This window comes from Symphalangus syndactylus, chromosome 1 (assembly GCF_028878055.3).
Source record: "Symphalangus syndactylus isolate Jambi chromosome 1, NHGRI_mSymSyn1-v2.1_pri, whole genome shotgun sequence".
Classification (NCBI taxonomy): domain Eukaryota; kingdom Metazoa; phylum Chordata; class Mammalia; order Primates; family Hylobatidae; genus Symphalangus; species Symphalangus syndactylus.
The window spans coordinates 149,729,739-149,742,587 of record NC_072423.2 but is presented as its reverse complement, the minus strand read 5'-3'; the positions used below and the strand labels follow the sequence as shown (position 1 = coordinate 149,742,587).

Genomic DNA, 12,849 nt, shown 5'->3' with positions numbered 1-12,849 from the left:
GTCTTGAACTCCTGGGCTCAAGCAATCCTTCCATGTCAGCCTCCCAAAGTTCTGGGATTACAGGAGTGAGCCACCATGCCTGGCTCAGACACCTTTTTTCCCTTTTAATTTTAAAAAAATTGATGTATAATAATTGTACATATTTATGGGGTATATAGTGATGTTTCTGTACATTCTGTGTCTAGTGATCAAATCAGGGTAATTAGCATATCCATCACCTCAAGCACTTATCCTCAAAGAAATGATAAATGTTCCAACGCATCTGAGGTTTCTCTTCCTGAATCAATTTCCTTTGGAGACCGCCTAGCTGTCTCCATTGCTGTTTGCTTTGAGCCTGTGAACAGGGTACTTAAAAACAGCTCTGTCTGAAACCTTCAATCTGCTGAGCAGCTCCCATCAGATAGGGCCTGGTTACGACAGGCCTGTCTGCTCTGGTCACTGCCAACTTCCTCCTCTTCTGGCTGCCCATCTCCTTCCCCAAGTCGTCTAGGCCACAGACTTCAGGCTTGGACATGGAGAAGAGGCCAGTGGGAGGTGCTTCTGGTCTTGTTGAGAAGTCAAAGGGGTGTGTGTAAACAGAGTTTACCCCCTTTCCAAACATAAGAGAGATGAGATCTCTGGGAGGCCAAGGAAGCCACAGTTTGACGTCACCAGCCATGGGTCAGGGCACCCGGCCACCCTCAGCAGGGTGCCAGCAGCTAATGTGGCAGCAGGCCGAGTCTCCGAATGAAGAAGCTGCATCACATCTGAATTGTCGCTCCCGCACTCCCCATACTCTGGTCACCACCTGTTCAGTCTCGATCTCTCCTGGACTCACCCTAGGAACCCCCAGGTCACGTGGAGACCACTGGCCATGCACCTATCTCCAGCTCCCTTGGCTTTCCCGGCCCGTTTCCTCTCGTCCCTCTTCCCTCCTGACTCAGTCCAACACTAAGATTGCTCCTTTGCAAAAAACATTCACTTTTGCTGTTTCCATTCTCTGCCACCTGCTTGGCAAATCCTATCTCCCACTGTCTGCCTGGTCTATATCTGTATTGGAACTTCTAAATATTGCTGAAAAATAAATCACTCCACCAGGCTTGCTGGACACACCCCACATTTATGGCCACAGCCTGAAACGGGCAATCCTGCCACCAGACCAGATGGTCCATCTTCCCTTTCCTAATTAACTCACCCGTTCTCAGGTAATTATTTGAAAAATGTCTTTGCAAACCTCCCATATCCCACCCCCTCCGACTCACTTCCCTATTTCACTGACAAACAGGAGCGATCTCATGGGCTCCCTTCTTCATTGCCACTGATTTGTTATTGAAAAGGTGTCCTGATCCAGACCCCAAGGGAGGGTTCTTGGATCTCACACAAGAAAGAATTTGGGATGAATCCACAGAGTAAAGTGAAAGCATATTTACGAGGAAAGTAAAGAAACAAAAGAATGGCTGCCCCACAGGCGGGGGCTACTTGACTGGGCATATTTCTAGTTATTTCTTGATCATATGCTAAACAAGGGATGGATTATTCATGGGTTTTCTGGGAAAGGCGTGGGGAAATCCTGGAACGGAACAGAGGGTTCCTGCTCTTTTTAGACCATGTAGGGTAACTTCTGGCCTTTGCTGTGGCATTTGTAAACTGTCACGGGGCTGGTAGGCGTGTCTTTTAGCAGCTAATGTATTATAATTAGCTTATAAGCAGCGAGGTCGACCAGAGGTCACTTTCATTACCATCTTGGTTTTGGTGGGTCTTGGCTGGCTTCTTCACCACATCCTGTTTTATCTGTGGGGGCTTTGCGACCTGTAACTTGTGCCGACGTCTGATCTCATCCTGTGACTAAACGCCTAACCTCCTGGGGATGCAGCACAGCAGGTCTCAGCCTTGCTTCCCCCAGCCCCTGTTCGAGCCAGAGTCGCCCTGGTTCCAACGACCCTGACAGTATCAGTAATGGGCACCCATTTAGCTGCACCTGGCCTTCTTGCATCAAGGAGGAAGCGCCCGATCCTGTTGTCTGAGCCAGGTCTCCACTCGCACTCTGCCAGGGGCTCTCTCGCCTCCTCCAGCGCTGCACTGCTGTGGCTGCCCTCTTCCCCGTGCACATCATCTTTCTTTCCGCAGGCACTGAACTATCTCACATGACAACACCTTCATTATACGTTGTTACGAGAAAACCCCAAGTCACTCTCTGGACCTTATCTATGTCCTTGTCCAGCGCCTTGTCTCTGCTCCCTTTATGGCACATGGATGCAGCAAGCTGGCCTTTATCTCCTGCCTCCACGTCCTCACTTCCTGCCTCCTCCTCAACCCTGGCCTTACCACTGAGCTGAGATGGCCATCTCCACCATCACTGCCATCACGGTGGGGGCTCCCTCATGCTGAAGCCAGCGCCCACCTCTCTGTCCCCTTCTTCCTTGATGTCTTAGCAGCACTGGTGTAGATGACACTCTCCTTGAAACAGTTTCTTCCTGAAGGTTCTTGGATGCCCTGTTCACCTGGTTTTCGTTCTACATTACTAGCTGGATTTTTTGTTTTGTTTTTTGTTTTCTTTTTGTTTTTTGAGACAAGGTCTCCTTCTGTCGCCCAGGCTGGAGTGCGGTGGAGCGATCTCAGCTCACCGCAGCCTTAACTTCCTGGGCTCAGGTGATCCTCCCACCTTAGCCTCCCGAGTAGCTTGGTCTACAGCTACCTTTTTTTCCTAAGTATCCTCTGACCATGGCTCTTTCTCTGTCAGATATTTAAATGTCGGGGTACCCAGGCTGCATGTTCACACGTCCACATGGCCTCGAAAGCAAGGTAACTCACAGAGGCAGACAGCAGAATGGGGGGACTCGAGGCTGGGAGCAGGGCGTGGGGATGTGCTAGTCTCAGATTTCAGGGTTTCAGTTAGGCAGGAGGAATAAATAATGAGCATTTGAGGTGATGGGTATGTTAGTTAGCTAGTTTCAATCATTCCACATTGTACATATAGCAACACTTTGTACCCCATAAATATATACAATTAGAATTTGTCAATATCCAGTGAAAGTAAATAAATGAATAAATACACTAGAGTCCCCAGGCTGCCATGTGCAGCCCTCTTCTCTCCCACACTCCTTTCCTGAGTTTATCCAGGTAGAGTTTTCTTTTCTTTTTTGACAGTCTCACTCTGTTGCCCAGGCTGGAGTGCAGTGGTGCCATCTCAGCCCACTGCAACCTCCGCCTCCCAGGTTCAAGTGATTTTCTTGCCTCAGCCACCCAAGTAGCTGGGACTACTAAGCGCCTGCCACCACGCCCAGCTAACTTTTTTATTTTTAGTAGAGATGGGTTTTCACCATGTTAGCCAGGATGGTCTCGATCTCCTGACCTCGTGATCCACCCACCTAGGCCTCCCAAAGTGCTGGGATTACAGGTGTGAGCCATCGCACCCAGCCGGTGTAGTACTTTTAATATTATCGAAACAACTGAATCCAGACTCCCAGATTTGTGTCTCCAACATTGGCATTTTTCCTGAACTCCAGGCCCTGTGTCCAACTCACTCCCCACTTGTATTAAATCAACATTTAAATATACCGTGAACCAGCACCACTGCTGCCACCCGTCTGCCCCCATTCATTCTGAGTGAACAGCACCCCATCTTCATCCAGCTGCCGACAGGAGGACCATCTCTATCTAGTTCCTCCATTTCCTTCATACTCCATATCTAAATTGTCCCCAAAGTACGTCCCCAAAGATGTCCCTAAGCAAATACCTATCGGACCACTCCTCACCCCCTCTGCAGCTGCTGCCCGGTCTAAATCACGCTCACATCCCCTGCCCCTGCCCCTGCCCCTGCCACTAATTGCCCTCTGGGCTCAACTTCTGCTCCTCTTCCTCACTCTCTACACAGCACTAAGTACTTTCTACTTCGATCTTATGAAAGTTTAAATCAGATCAGGTATCGTTCAAAAACCCCAGAAAACTTCCTGCGCCACCCAGATACAATCCCAGCTCCTGACTCTGCTCTACAGGCTGGAGAGCCCCCGCCAGCCTCTGCAGCCGCCTGCTGCACTGGCCTCCCTCTGCAGACCTTGGGGTCTGGGACTATCTTTTCCTTCCTGGAGCGCTCTTTTTCCTGACTTCTGCACAATTGCCACTTCCGCTGGAATAGCTCTTCTCCAGGAAGCTTTGACCACCTGGGAAAAGCAGCCCCCTCCACGTCTGGCGCTGTCTCACGTTTTATCTTCTTTGTGGCACTTAGAATGGTTGGATTTGTTTGGAGGTCACATTCATTTCCCTCTGGGCTGCAAAAGTGCATGTGTGGTCCCACTGGCAGGGTGGAAAGGCCCTTACTTCTTGAATGCCCTTTGAACCACATGTTCGGGGCAGATGGCAGATTCCCAAGTACCTGTTCCCCACCCACCTCATGCCCACGCTCCCCCCAGCAGCTTATACTGAGTGCTCTTTGTGGAAGGAGACATCACAGGCACTCCTCCTCTTGGTGTAGGCAGCAGGTATCATCTCAAGGAATTGACAGAGATCTGCAATTGTTGTTCAGTTGTTCCTTCCACAAAACGGGATTAGTGACACCCGCTGTGACCCTCTGACATAGGCCTTTGCTGAGAACACAGAGATTGGATCAATGAAAAACAGTGCCTTCCCTCGCCTGCTTTGTCTTCCAAAGGTTTCTCAAAGTGTCTTTGGACCACCTGTTGTCCATCACCTGGGGGGTCTGTGAAGCCTGGAGCGACACAGCCAGAATCTCTGGGGCTGGAACCCAGTACTTCTCCTGGGAATATGCATTTGTAACAGCAGCCCAGGTGATTTTCATGCATGCTCGATTTTGAGGTTTAAGAGGTGCTTTAAGTGGCTGAAAAAATTTCAGGCATAAGATCTCAGAGCATAATATGATCACCTTTGGAAACGGCCACTGGAGGAGAGTGGGTTTACTTTGGCTCTGGCTTCAGTCAAACTCAGGAATAAAGACTGCATTTTAAATTCTACCTCGGCTTACCTGTGGAACTCCCGATAGTAACAACCACCACATAGCTTCCTCAAGGGGAAGATACAAGAAAGGAAGAAGAGTGATTTGGGTGAATCTTTCCCTCCCTCCCATGCCTTCATCTGGTTGCAAAAATCTTCCTTCTTTCCTTCCTTCTGTTGTTCATCCACCCATCTGTCCGTCCATCCATCCATCCATCCATCCATCCATCCATCCATCCTGTGTGTGAACAGGAACAAGCTAAAAGGACAAGCACTGTTTTCTCCTTTTATTTTTATATGGGTATCTTCTTTCGAAGTATTTTTCACTTTTTCTAACAGCAATATAGAAACAAATAATCATAAAAAATAAAAGTATAAATCATCCATTGATTATGTAATAGCACTTGGTATTGCTACAGGGTGTGGGTCTTGAACTCGGTCAGGCATCATCAAGCCTGCCCCAGCCCTCCAGGCCTCTGTGATGGCTGCTGAGACCCTGAAGGCATCAGACACGACCACGCACGGCAGCGTTGGTGGAGACTTTGTGTTTTACACTCAGGGATGCTTGGGGATGGCAGAGAGATGGATGGATAATGAATACAACTGCAAACAGCACTGTACACTTGTGGTGAGCCAGGAGGGTGGGATGGAGGTTAGGACAATATTGCTGCTGACTCAGAGACCCACAGAATGCAAGGACTTCACAAAGCTGAATTAATGGGGTTAGTTGTGTTCGCTGTGGAAAGTAAGGAAGCCAGTCAACACTGGACGATGTTTAGAAAACATCGCTGTCCCCCTTCACTTCTCATCTTGGGTCACCTCCTCATCCCACAATAAAGTTCTTAGGATAAACTGAGCAAAATAGCTCAGACATTTAACCTATCCACAAACATGTGTCTTGATCTTAGTTTCCTCCGAGAGAATGAAGCAAGCAAGCAAGCACTGGGTTACCCGAGCAACTAAATCACTCAGTTGCATCCAACTTAATTGGATTGACTATATTCAACTAAATCTTTCCGTTTTCGTTGAACCCAATGGTTTCGGTTACCGTAATGACTGACTTCCAAAAAGAAAAACCCAATTTGGCATTGTTTCAGAATATGGGATGGGCTTTTCTGCATGGGTTCAAGGATGTTTATGGCATGTTCTCTGTCTTGTGAGTGTGTGTGTATGTGTGTGTAGGTCAGCCCGAGACCTCAAGGGCTCATCTGGAAGGAGGTTGGCAGGAAAGGAGTGCTTCTTCAGAACTTGGCAGTGTTTGTGCAGAGCTCTGAGGAATAAGCGCAGTGCATGGTTCTCAGGCCTGCAGACTTCATTGCACAGAGCATGGCAGACAGTAGATCTCGGCTGCGTTGTTCTACCTAGTTTGAAGAAAGCATAGAACTTCTGGCTCTTTGAAATTATAAAAAGAGACCAAGTTCTTTTCTGTCTACTAGAGATCATTCATTCGGATTGTCCTACTCTCAGCCCACAAAAGAAAAGCAACCTCTCTCCTATGTGGGTCACGATGTGTGAGTGGACACGGGCCCCACTGAGATTACACAGGAAGAAGTCACAGTAGACAGAGCAGCCAGATGCCGTGTGTAGACCATGGGACAGTGATTACTGACACATGCCCTGTGCGGCCACTGTCTGTGCCTTGCTCCACATTGACTCAAATGTTCTGAATTGCAATACTCTAGGAGATGTGGGTGGGGGCTGAGGTGCAGAGTAGAGGGGTTGGGCAGTGTGCGGGTTTGGCAAAGCATCACGACCATCTTTGGGGTTCAAGTTCATCAACATGTGATCTACTAGGCATTATCAACAATGGTTTGGCACATCAATATTCTACAGCCTAAATAGCTGTGCAACCTGAGGGAAGTCCTTCTCCTCCCCCAGGTTTCACTTTGCTCCTTTACTAATGAGAGGACTCGACTAGATGACATCAAAGGTCAGAAACACTTCTGATCTTGGGATTCTACCAGTCTGGCTGAGGAACCCCTGCCATGTGGTATGACCCCAGGTTGACCTTCCTAACCTGCTGGGGTCTTAACTTGCTGATCCTCAAGCCTGTTGTGAGGGAGAAACTCTTAAAATCAAATCCTATGCACTGTAGTTGACCTACACAAGTGGCTTCCCCATTTGAACAAATATCAGTTATTAACAAGTGAACAACACATCAGTAACAGTCTTATTCAATTAAAACTAGTTGTTTAGGTCAGGCACAAAATCTCAGAGGAGGCTCAGGATGGGCCTCTGGGCTCCCTCGATTGTCTTTCCGGAGAGGGCAGTAAGGTGACACCAGCAGAATCCACCAGGAGGCCCCGGTCACGCCCCTCCAGGAGAATTCAGTTATGAAAAATGCTTTCAGGACCTGCCTGGTTCAGTCACCAGTGGTCTCCCAGGCTGTCGCCCTGGGGTGTGAGTGGCAGTGAAGAGGCTCTTTGGAGATGCATGTGGTCAGGGGAGACAGTGGGGACATCTGTGCTTGTTGCACCCAAGCTACGCTAGTGCCCCCATCACATGTCCCAGCACACGCCAGAATTTACAATTTACACAGCCTCGTAGTGTCAGGCTCACCAGAGACACTGGCTGCCAGCCATTGGGGCTGCATCCCCAAGTGCCCATTTGTCATGCCTTTTGATTTTCCCTTCCTAGTAGGTCCCTGTCAGTGTTGCTGAGTCATGTATTTAGGGTGAATTTGAGACAATACTTGGAGGACAGCAACAGCACGTGAGACAGGCACATCTGACATACCTAATTTCCCCAAGGCCCTTGGGAGACAGCATTCTGCAAGAATGACAGCTTTGTTGGGGGGCCTCCCTTTGGGAATCCCAGTTCATAGCACCAGTGATTCCAGGAAACAGGAACGTGACTGTGGAGGGATGGATTATGGTGGGAACCCAGGTCTCATTTAACATCTGGTTGGAGCAGCCCTTCTGCAGAGCTCTTTGGGTATTAAGCAAGGGCCAGTCACAGAGACACTGGCATCCACACCCAGGGCCCCTGGGAGAGCACCACTGAATAGGTCCTGGGGCCCTTGAGTCACCAGTCCCAGGGACCCCTGCCTCTGGGAGACCCACTGGAGTAACTTGGCCTCAGCTTCCTCTAACATCCCTCCAGCCCAAGTCGTCTGCTCCAGCCCCTCCACCCAGTCTGAGGGCCCCTCAGCAGAGAGAGAACCTCCGAGAGTTGATGTTCATCTTGGTCACGCCAATAAGCTTGAGTGGCGTGGAGAGGCTGAAGGAGGAGACAAGAGGGGAGTCGCAGAAGAGGTCGGCCAGCTCGTCCCGCTCCTCCAGCTCATAGGTGGCGTCGTTGAGCATCCGCCTGTGGAGGCGGCAGGTGTGCTCGATTTTCAGCTTGTTGATGTCGCCGCGCAGGCGCATGAGCTGTCTGGCCAGCTGCTGGTCCTGCAGCCGCATCTCCGTCTGGAAGGGAGGGGGAGGAGGCAGGGTCAGCAGAGAGTGGCTCCAGAGTCCCTGACAGGCACAGACTGGTTAGCAGGACCCTGACTAATGTCTTAGATCATTGGTCCATCTAGAAATATTAGCACTTTCCCTGCTCTGGGAGGTGAAAAGACACAGAAAGCAAGGTGACAAATGAGGGTGTGCTTGCAAAACAATACTTTGTGCTAGGCTAGTAGCTATATCTAAATCCTTCTGAAAGACATGCATATTGGTCCTGGCTGGAAGATACTTCCAGTGCTTTCTCATTGTTTAGAGTTTCATTCAGATGGAGTAAGAGTATAAAGGAAAGCATAGGGTGACAGCTATCAAATTCAGGAGCATGGTTACCTTCTAGGTTGGAAGGAGGGACTGTGATTGGTAAAGGTAGATGGGGGCTTTGACTGTGATGGCCAAGTTTTGTTTCTTACACTAGGGAGTGTCATGTTGTTACATTAGTCTTCAAACGTTTTAGAATGCCTGAAACGTTTCTTGGTAAAGTTTCAAAACAGCCAAACAAAAATTGGTTCCTAGGTACTGGGTGTTTTATTATGAAACAGTTCTAAGGCCTTTGGGTCTATTAACATGCAACAGTTAACCGTCACTACAACCTGTGAAGTGACCTCACCATGATCACCCACAGCTTATAGAGGAGGATGCAGAGGTAGAGACAGGGAATTAGCTGTGTCAGCTCACAAAGCTCATCCACAGCCGAGCTGGGATGAGGAAACCGGACAGCTGGACGCCAGAACCAAAATGACTGACAATTAAGTTCCTCTGCTGCTCAAGGACGAGCTGCAGTGTGGTGTATGGAGCTAGCAGAGTGCTTAGTGACCCTGTAGAAGATTCCTAATATTTTTACTGGCTTGATGTTTCCTATTGACGTGTAAACAAAAAGTAAAATCCTAAGCCCCCCCAGCTGACTGAACAAGCCCCCTCTTCATCAAGAGGACCCCAGAGAAACCTGAAAACTGAATTCCCAGCTGTGATGGGATGGAGTTCAGACATGCTTTGTTATACCCTCCGTTGCTGTTGGAGTTTAGGCACAGCAGATCGGCATTAACATTGAAATAGAGATCATAAGACTGACAAAACAGACTCTTTGCGGCAATAAGGTAGCAAATTCCTGCCTCTGGTATAGCATCACATAACAGATAGCAAACGCTGAAGAAAATAAAAATATTTTACCCTGAAGTATATTTCTTTGACGGATTTTGAAATGGCCCTGCAAAACCACCTCTTGTGGGAGATATTTACATCTGTACAGCATTTCCATTAATGCAATCAAGCCTTCCCTTTCTAGGCCTTTCCAAGATCTAGGAGAGATTAAATGAGAGTCTGGCAATTTTAAGGTCTGAAAAGAGACATTTACCATCTATTTTCTCTAAAGGCTTCTACCTGGAGGCTTCATCTACATAACAAGAACCTTGGCCTCCACAACTGTCCTTTGTCTTAAGCATTTCTTTCTACTGACTTCAAGTCTTTAGGCAAAACTTGACTCTTTCAATCAACTGCCAATAAAAATATCTTTGAATCTACCTAAGACCTCTAAGCACCCCTACCCTCCAAGCCCCTTCAAGATATCCCACCTGTTTAGGCTGAACTAATGTATACCTTCTGTGTATTGATTTATGTCTTTGCTTGTAACTCCTGTCTCCAAAATGTGTAAAACCAAACTAACTGGACTACCTAGGGCAAGCTTTCTCAGGACCTCATGAGACTGTTCCCTGGCCCATGGTCACTTATACTGGCTCAGAATAAACCTCTTTAAGTATTTTACAGAGTTTTTTTCTGTTAACAAAGAGATGTGATAATAATTTCTCACCTGGCTTCACACTCCCATTTTCCCAAACCAGCTGTAAACCAAAAGTGTCTGAGACAGGTGTCAACAATTTAGAAAGTTTATTTTGCAGAGGTTAAGGATGCACGCCTGGGAGGCAGGTCTATTCCTTTCCTCAAAGATGATTTTGAGAGCCTTAATATTTAAAGGGGAAGGAGTGGATATTGGGGGAAGAGGAAGAAATTTTTTAAAGGTGTAGATAGATAAGAGACGAACAATTGCATTCTTTTGGGTCTTTGATCAACCGAATACACAATTTACATGTGTGTTTAGGGTACAGGAAAAGTCACTTGTGTCTTAGTCTGGCTCACTGAATCTGCATTTTTATAGAAGATAACAAACACAGGGAACGTGAAGCAATCAGGTATGCATTCGTCTCAGGTGAGCAGAGAGATGACTTTGAGTTCCGTCCTTTGTCCCGCACCTGAGAAGATCAGCTGTCAATTTACATTGCCAGGGTGAAGTTCAACAGAACTGTTTTACGGTACAGATCTGGGGGCCCAACAGGGAAGTTCCTTGTGGACCAACTGTGAGGGAGGTATGTAGGTTTTATCTTTGCAGCTATCTTATTTAGAAACAAAATGAGAGGCAGCTTTGTCTCATGCAGTTCCCAGCTCGACTTTTCCCTTTGGCTTAGTGATTCTGGAGTCCTGAGATGTATTTTCCTTTCATGTTTAACCTTGACGGGCCTCACAGCCACTCCTGAGGTACCAGCAGGACAGTCTGGGTCCATATTTTAACAGTCAGGATGATAGCTGGAGCTCAGAGGGCTGGTTTCTCAGTTGTGACATGGTACAAAGGGACTGGCTTAGTGCAGAGCGCCTTCTGTAAGCAACACTTGGTCACTGAGACAGGTTGCCAGCTGCTCCTACTTGACTCGAGATCTGAATCTTTGTTTCCTCTGTCTCCACTGGTAAGTGGTTATTGTTTTAGTATTTCTGCGACGTGCTAGGCTGTGCCATTTACCTAGTGCCTGGAGCCAAACTGATTTAGAAAAATGAGCCCTGAGATGCCCTGTAGTTATGCAAATGAAGGCATTGTTCTCCCTTTCTCGCTGTTAGGTTTATAATAGAGCACATTGCAGGGTAGAAAAATTAAGGGACCTTGCCAGCGAGCATCTCAATGTTCTTTTTTTCCTCTTTCTCTCATTTTTTATGCACTTGTACAGATCTCTTTTCTCCTGATTTCATATATGAGAAAAATCAAGATAGAAATTCTTGCTTGGGAGTCAGCAAGGTATCTAATGGCAAAATTGGGATTGAAGTTCATAGCCACATTCGTTAGTTTACTTTTCAATCCTTGGGCCTCAAGGATTGAATAAACTCAAATTTATTGCCAATTAAATTCTATTGATCTAGAATAGCACCAAATTAATGATAGGGTGGCTGGTCATTTGTTTTTTTATGGTGTCCCTAACTGAGCCTGGAAGTGAACTAGGGTCTACCTAAACCCTTCTGAAGGAGATGGGGTTCAAATCTGCCTGAAAGATATTGTCTGCGAACACCCATTGCCTTAATACAGTCATCTGTCACTTCTCTTTGGAGTGTTCTGTAATTTGACAATAGATCTTTTTGAAAAACTAGGAACCCTATGGTCTAGATTTGAGCTTTGGCCCCAGGAATTGCATCTTTGGTGTGAAAAGATGCTTCGAAGTCGGGGAATTTGGGCTGTGGCCAGGTGTCTAAGACTATCTGTGAGGCGCAGGCTGTGGTAGACACATCTCTGTGGACCAGCAGGAAGGAAGGGGCTGTTTTTCTGTGGCTGATAGATCTGGTCAAAGGTCAGAGAACAATTTAGGCTTTAAGACCCATCAGAGGCAGCTAGAAAGAGGGCTGACAGTAAGGCCTGTGTCAGTTTCCATGGACTGGACAAAGGCTGCCTGGATGGCGTTGCGTTGCATGCCCATGCTGTGCAGATGCATTCAATTCTGTGTAAGGGTGAAAAGAGAAAGAAAGCCGCAGCTTCAATAGGGATGGAGATTCCAGCCGGTCTTCCTGCTTGGGCTCTGAGAGAACATGAGGAGGGGGCTGGGAATCGCAACTGCCTCAGTGGGCTTTGGTTCTGAGGGCGTCTCACAGCGTGAGCATCTCGCTAGGATGCACTATGGGTTCTAACATTTAGATGCTCACAATACATACTGTGTGGGGGTCCCTGCACACAAATCAACAAACTCATCTCCTGCCCCAAAGAACAGGGTTTGTCCCCGTGCTGCGGGAGCCCTGGCTGTGCTGGGCCCATGCTCGGCTGCTCCCTGGGCCACACAGGCATTTTGCAAAGGTGGCTTTGCACCTTAAACACTAACTTGAGCCCCGATTAAGAGGTCACTCTGCTGTAATTGAACCAAATCCACACGAGTTCCCACAGACTCTGAAGAAATCTGAGCAAAAAAAAAAAAAAAGCAAAAAAAAAAAAAAGAAATCTGAGCAAAATGTGCAGGACTAAGAGGCTTAATGTGTTTCCAGAATTTTTTTCCAGTTGTGATAAAATCCATAAAACATAGAAGTTATCATCTTAACCATTTTTAAGTGGACAGCTCGGTGGCAATTAAGTACATTCACGTTATTGCGCAACCACCATCCATCTCCAGAGCTCTTTTCATCTTTCCAAACAGAAACTGCATCCATCAAACACTAACTCCCCATCCCCTTCCTCCAGCCC

At 47.5% G+C, this 12,849-nt stretch overlaps 1 protein-coding gene across 8 annotated transcripts in view; it reads right to left on the bottom strand.

Moving 5' to 3' along the window:
* Positions 1-5,198: 5,198 nt before the first annotated feature.
* FAM167A (family with sequence similarity 167 member A) overlaps positions 5,199-12,849 on the bottom strand; it is a 46,330-nt gene continuing 38,679 nt past the window's right edge. For all 8 annotated transcript variants that reach the window (XM_063613483.1, XM_063613488.1, XM_055288314.2 and 5 more), the window contains one exon: positions 5,199-8,336. In XM_063613483.1, the coding sequence (XP_063469553.1) occupies positions 8,073-8,336 (264 nt within the window). In that variant the 3' untranslated portion in view covers positions 5,199-8,072. The remainder of the gene's footprint in view (positions 8,337-12,849) is intronic.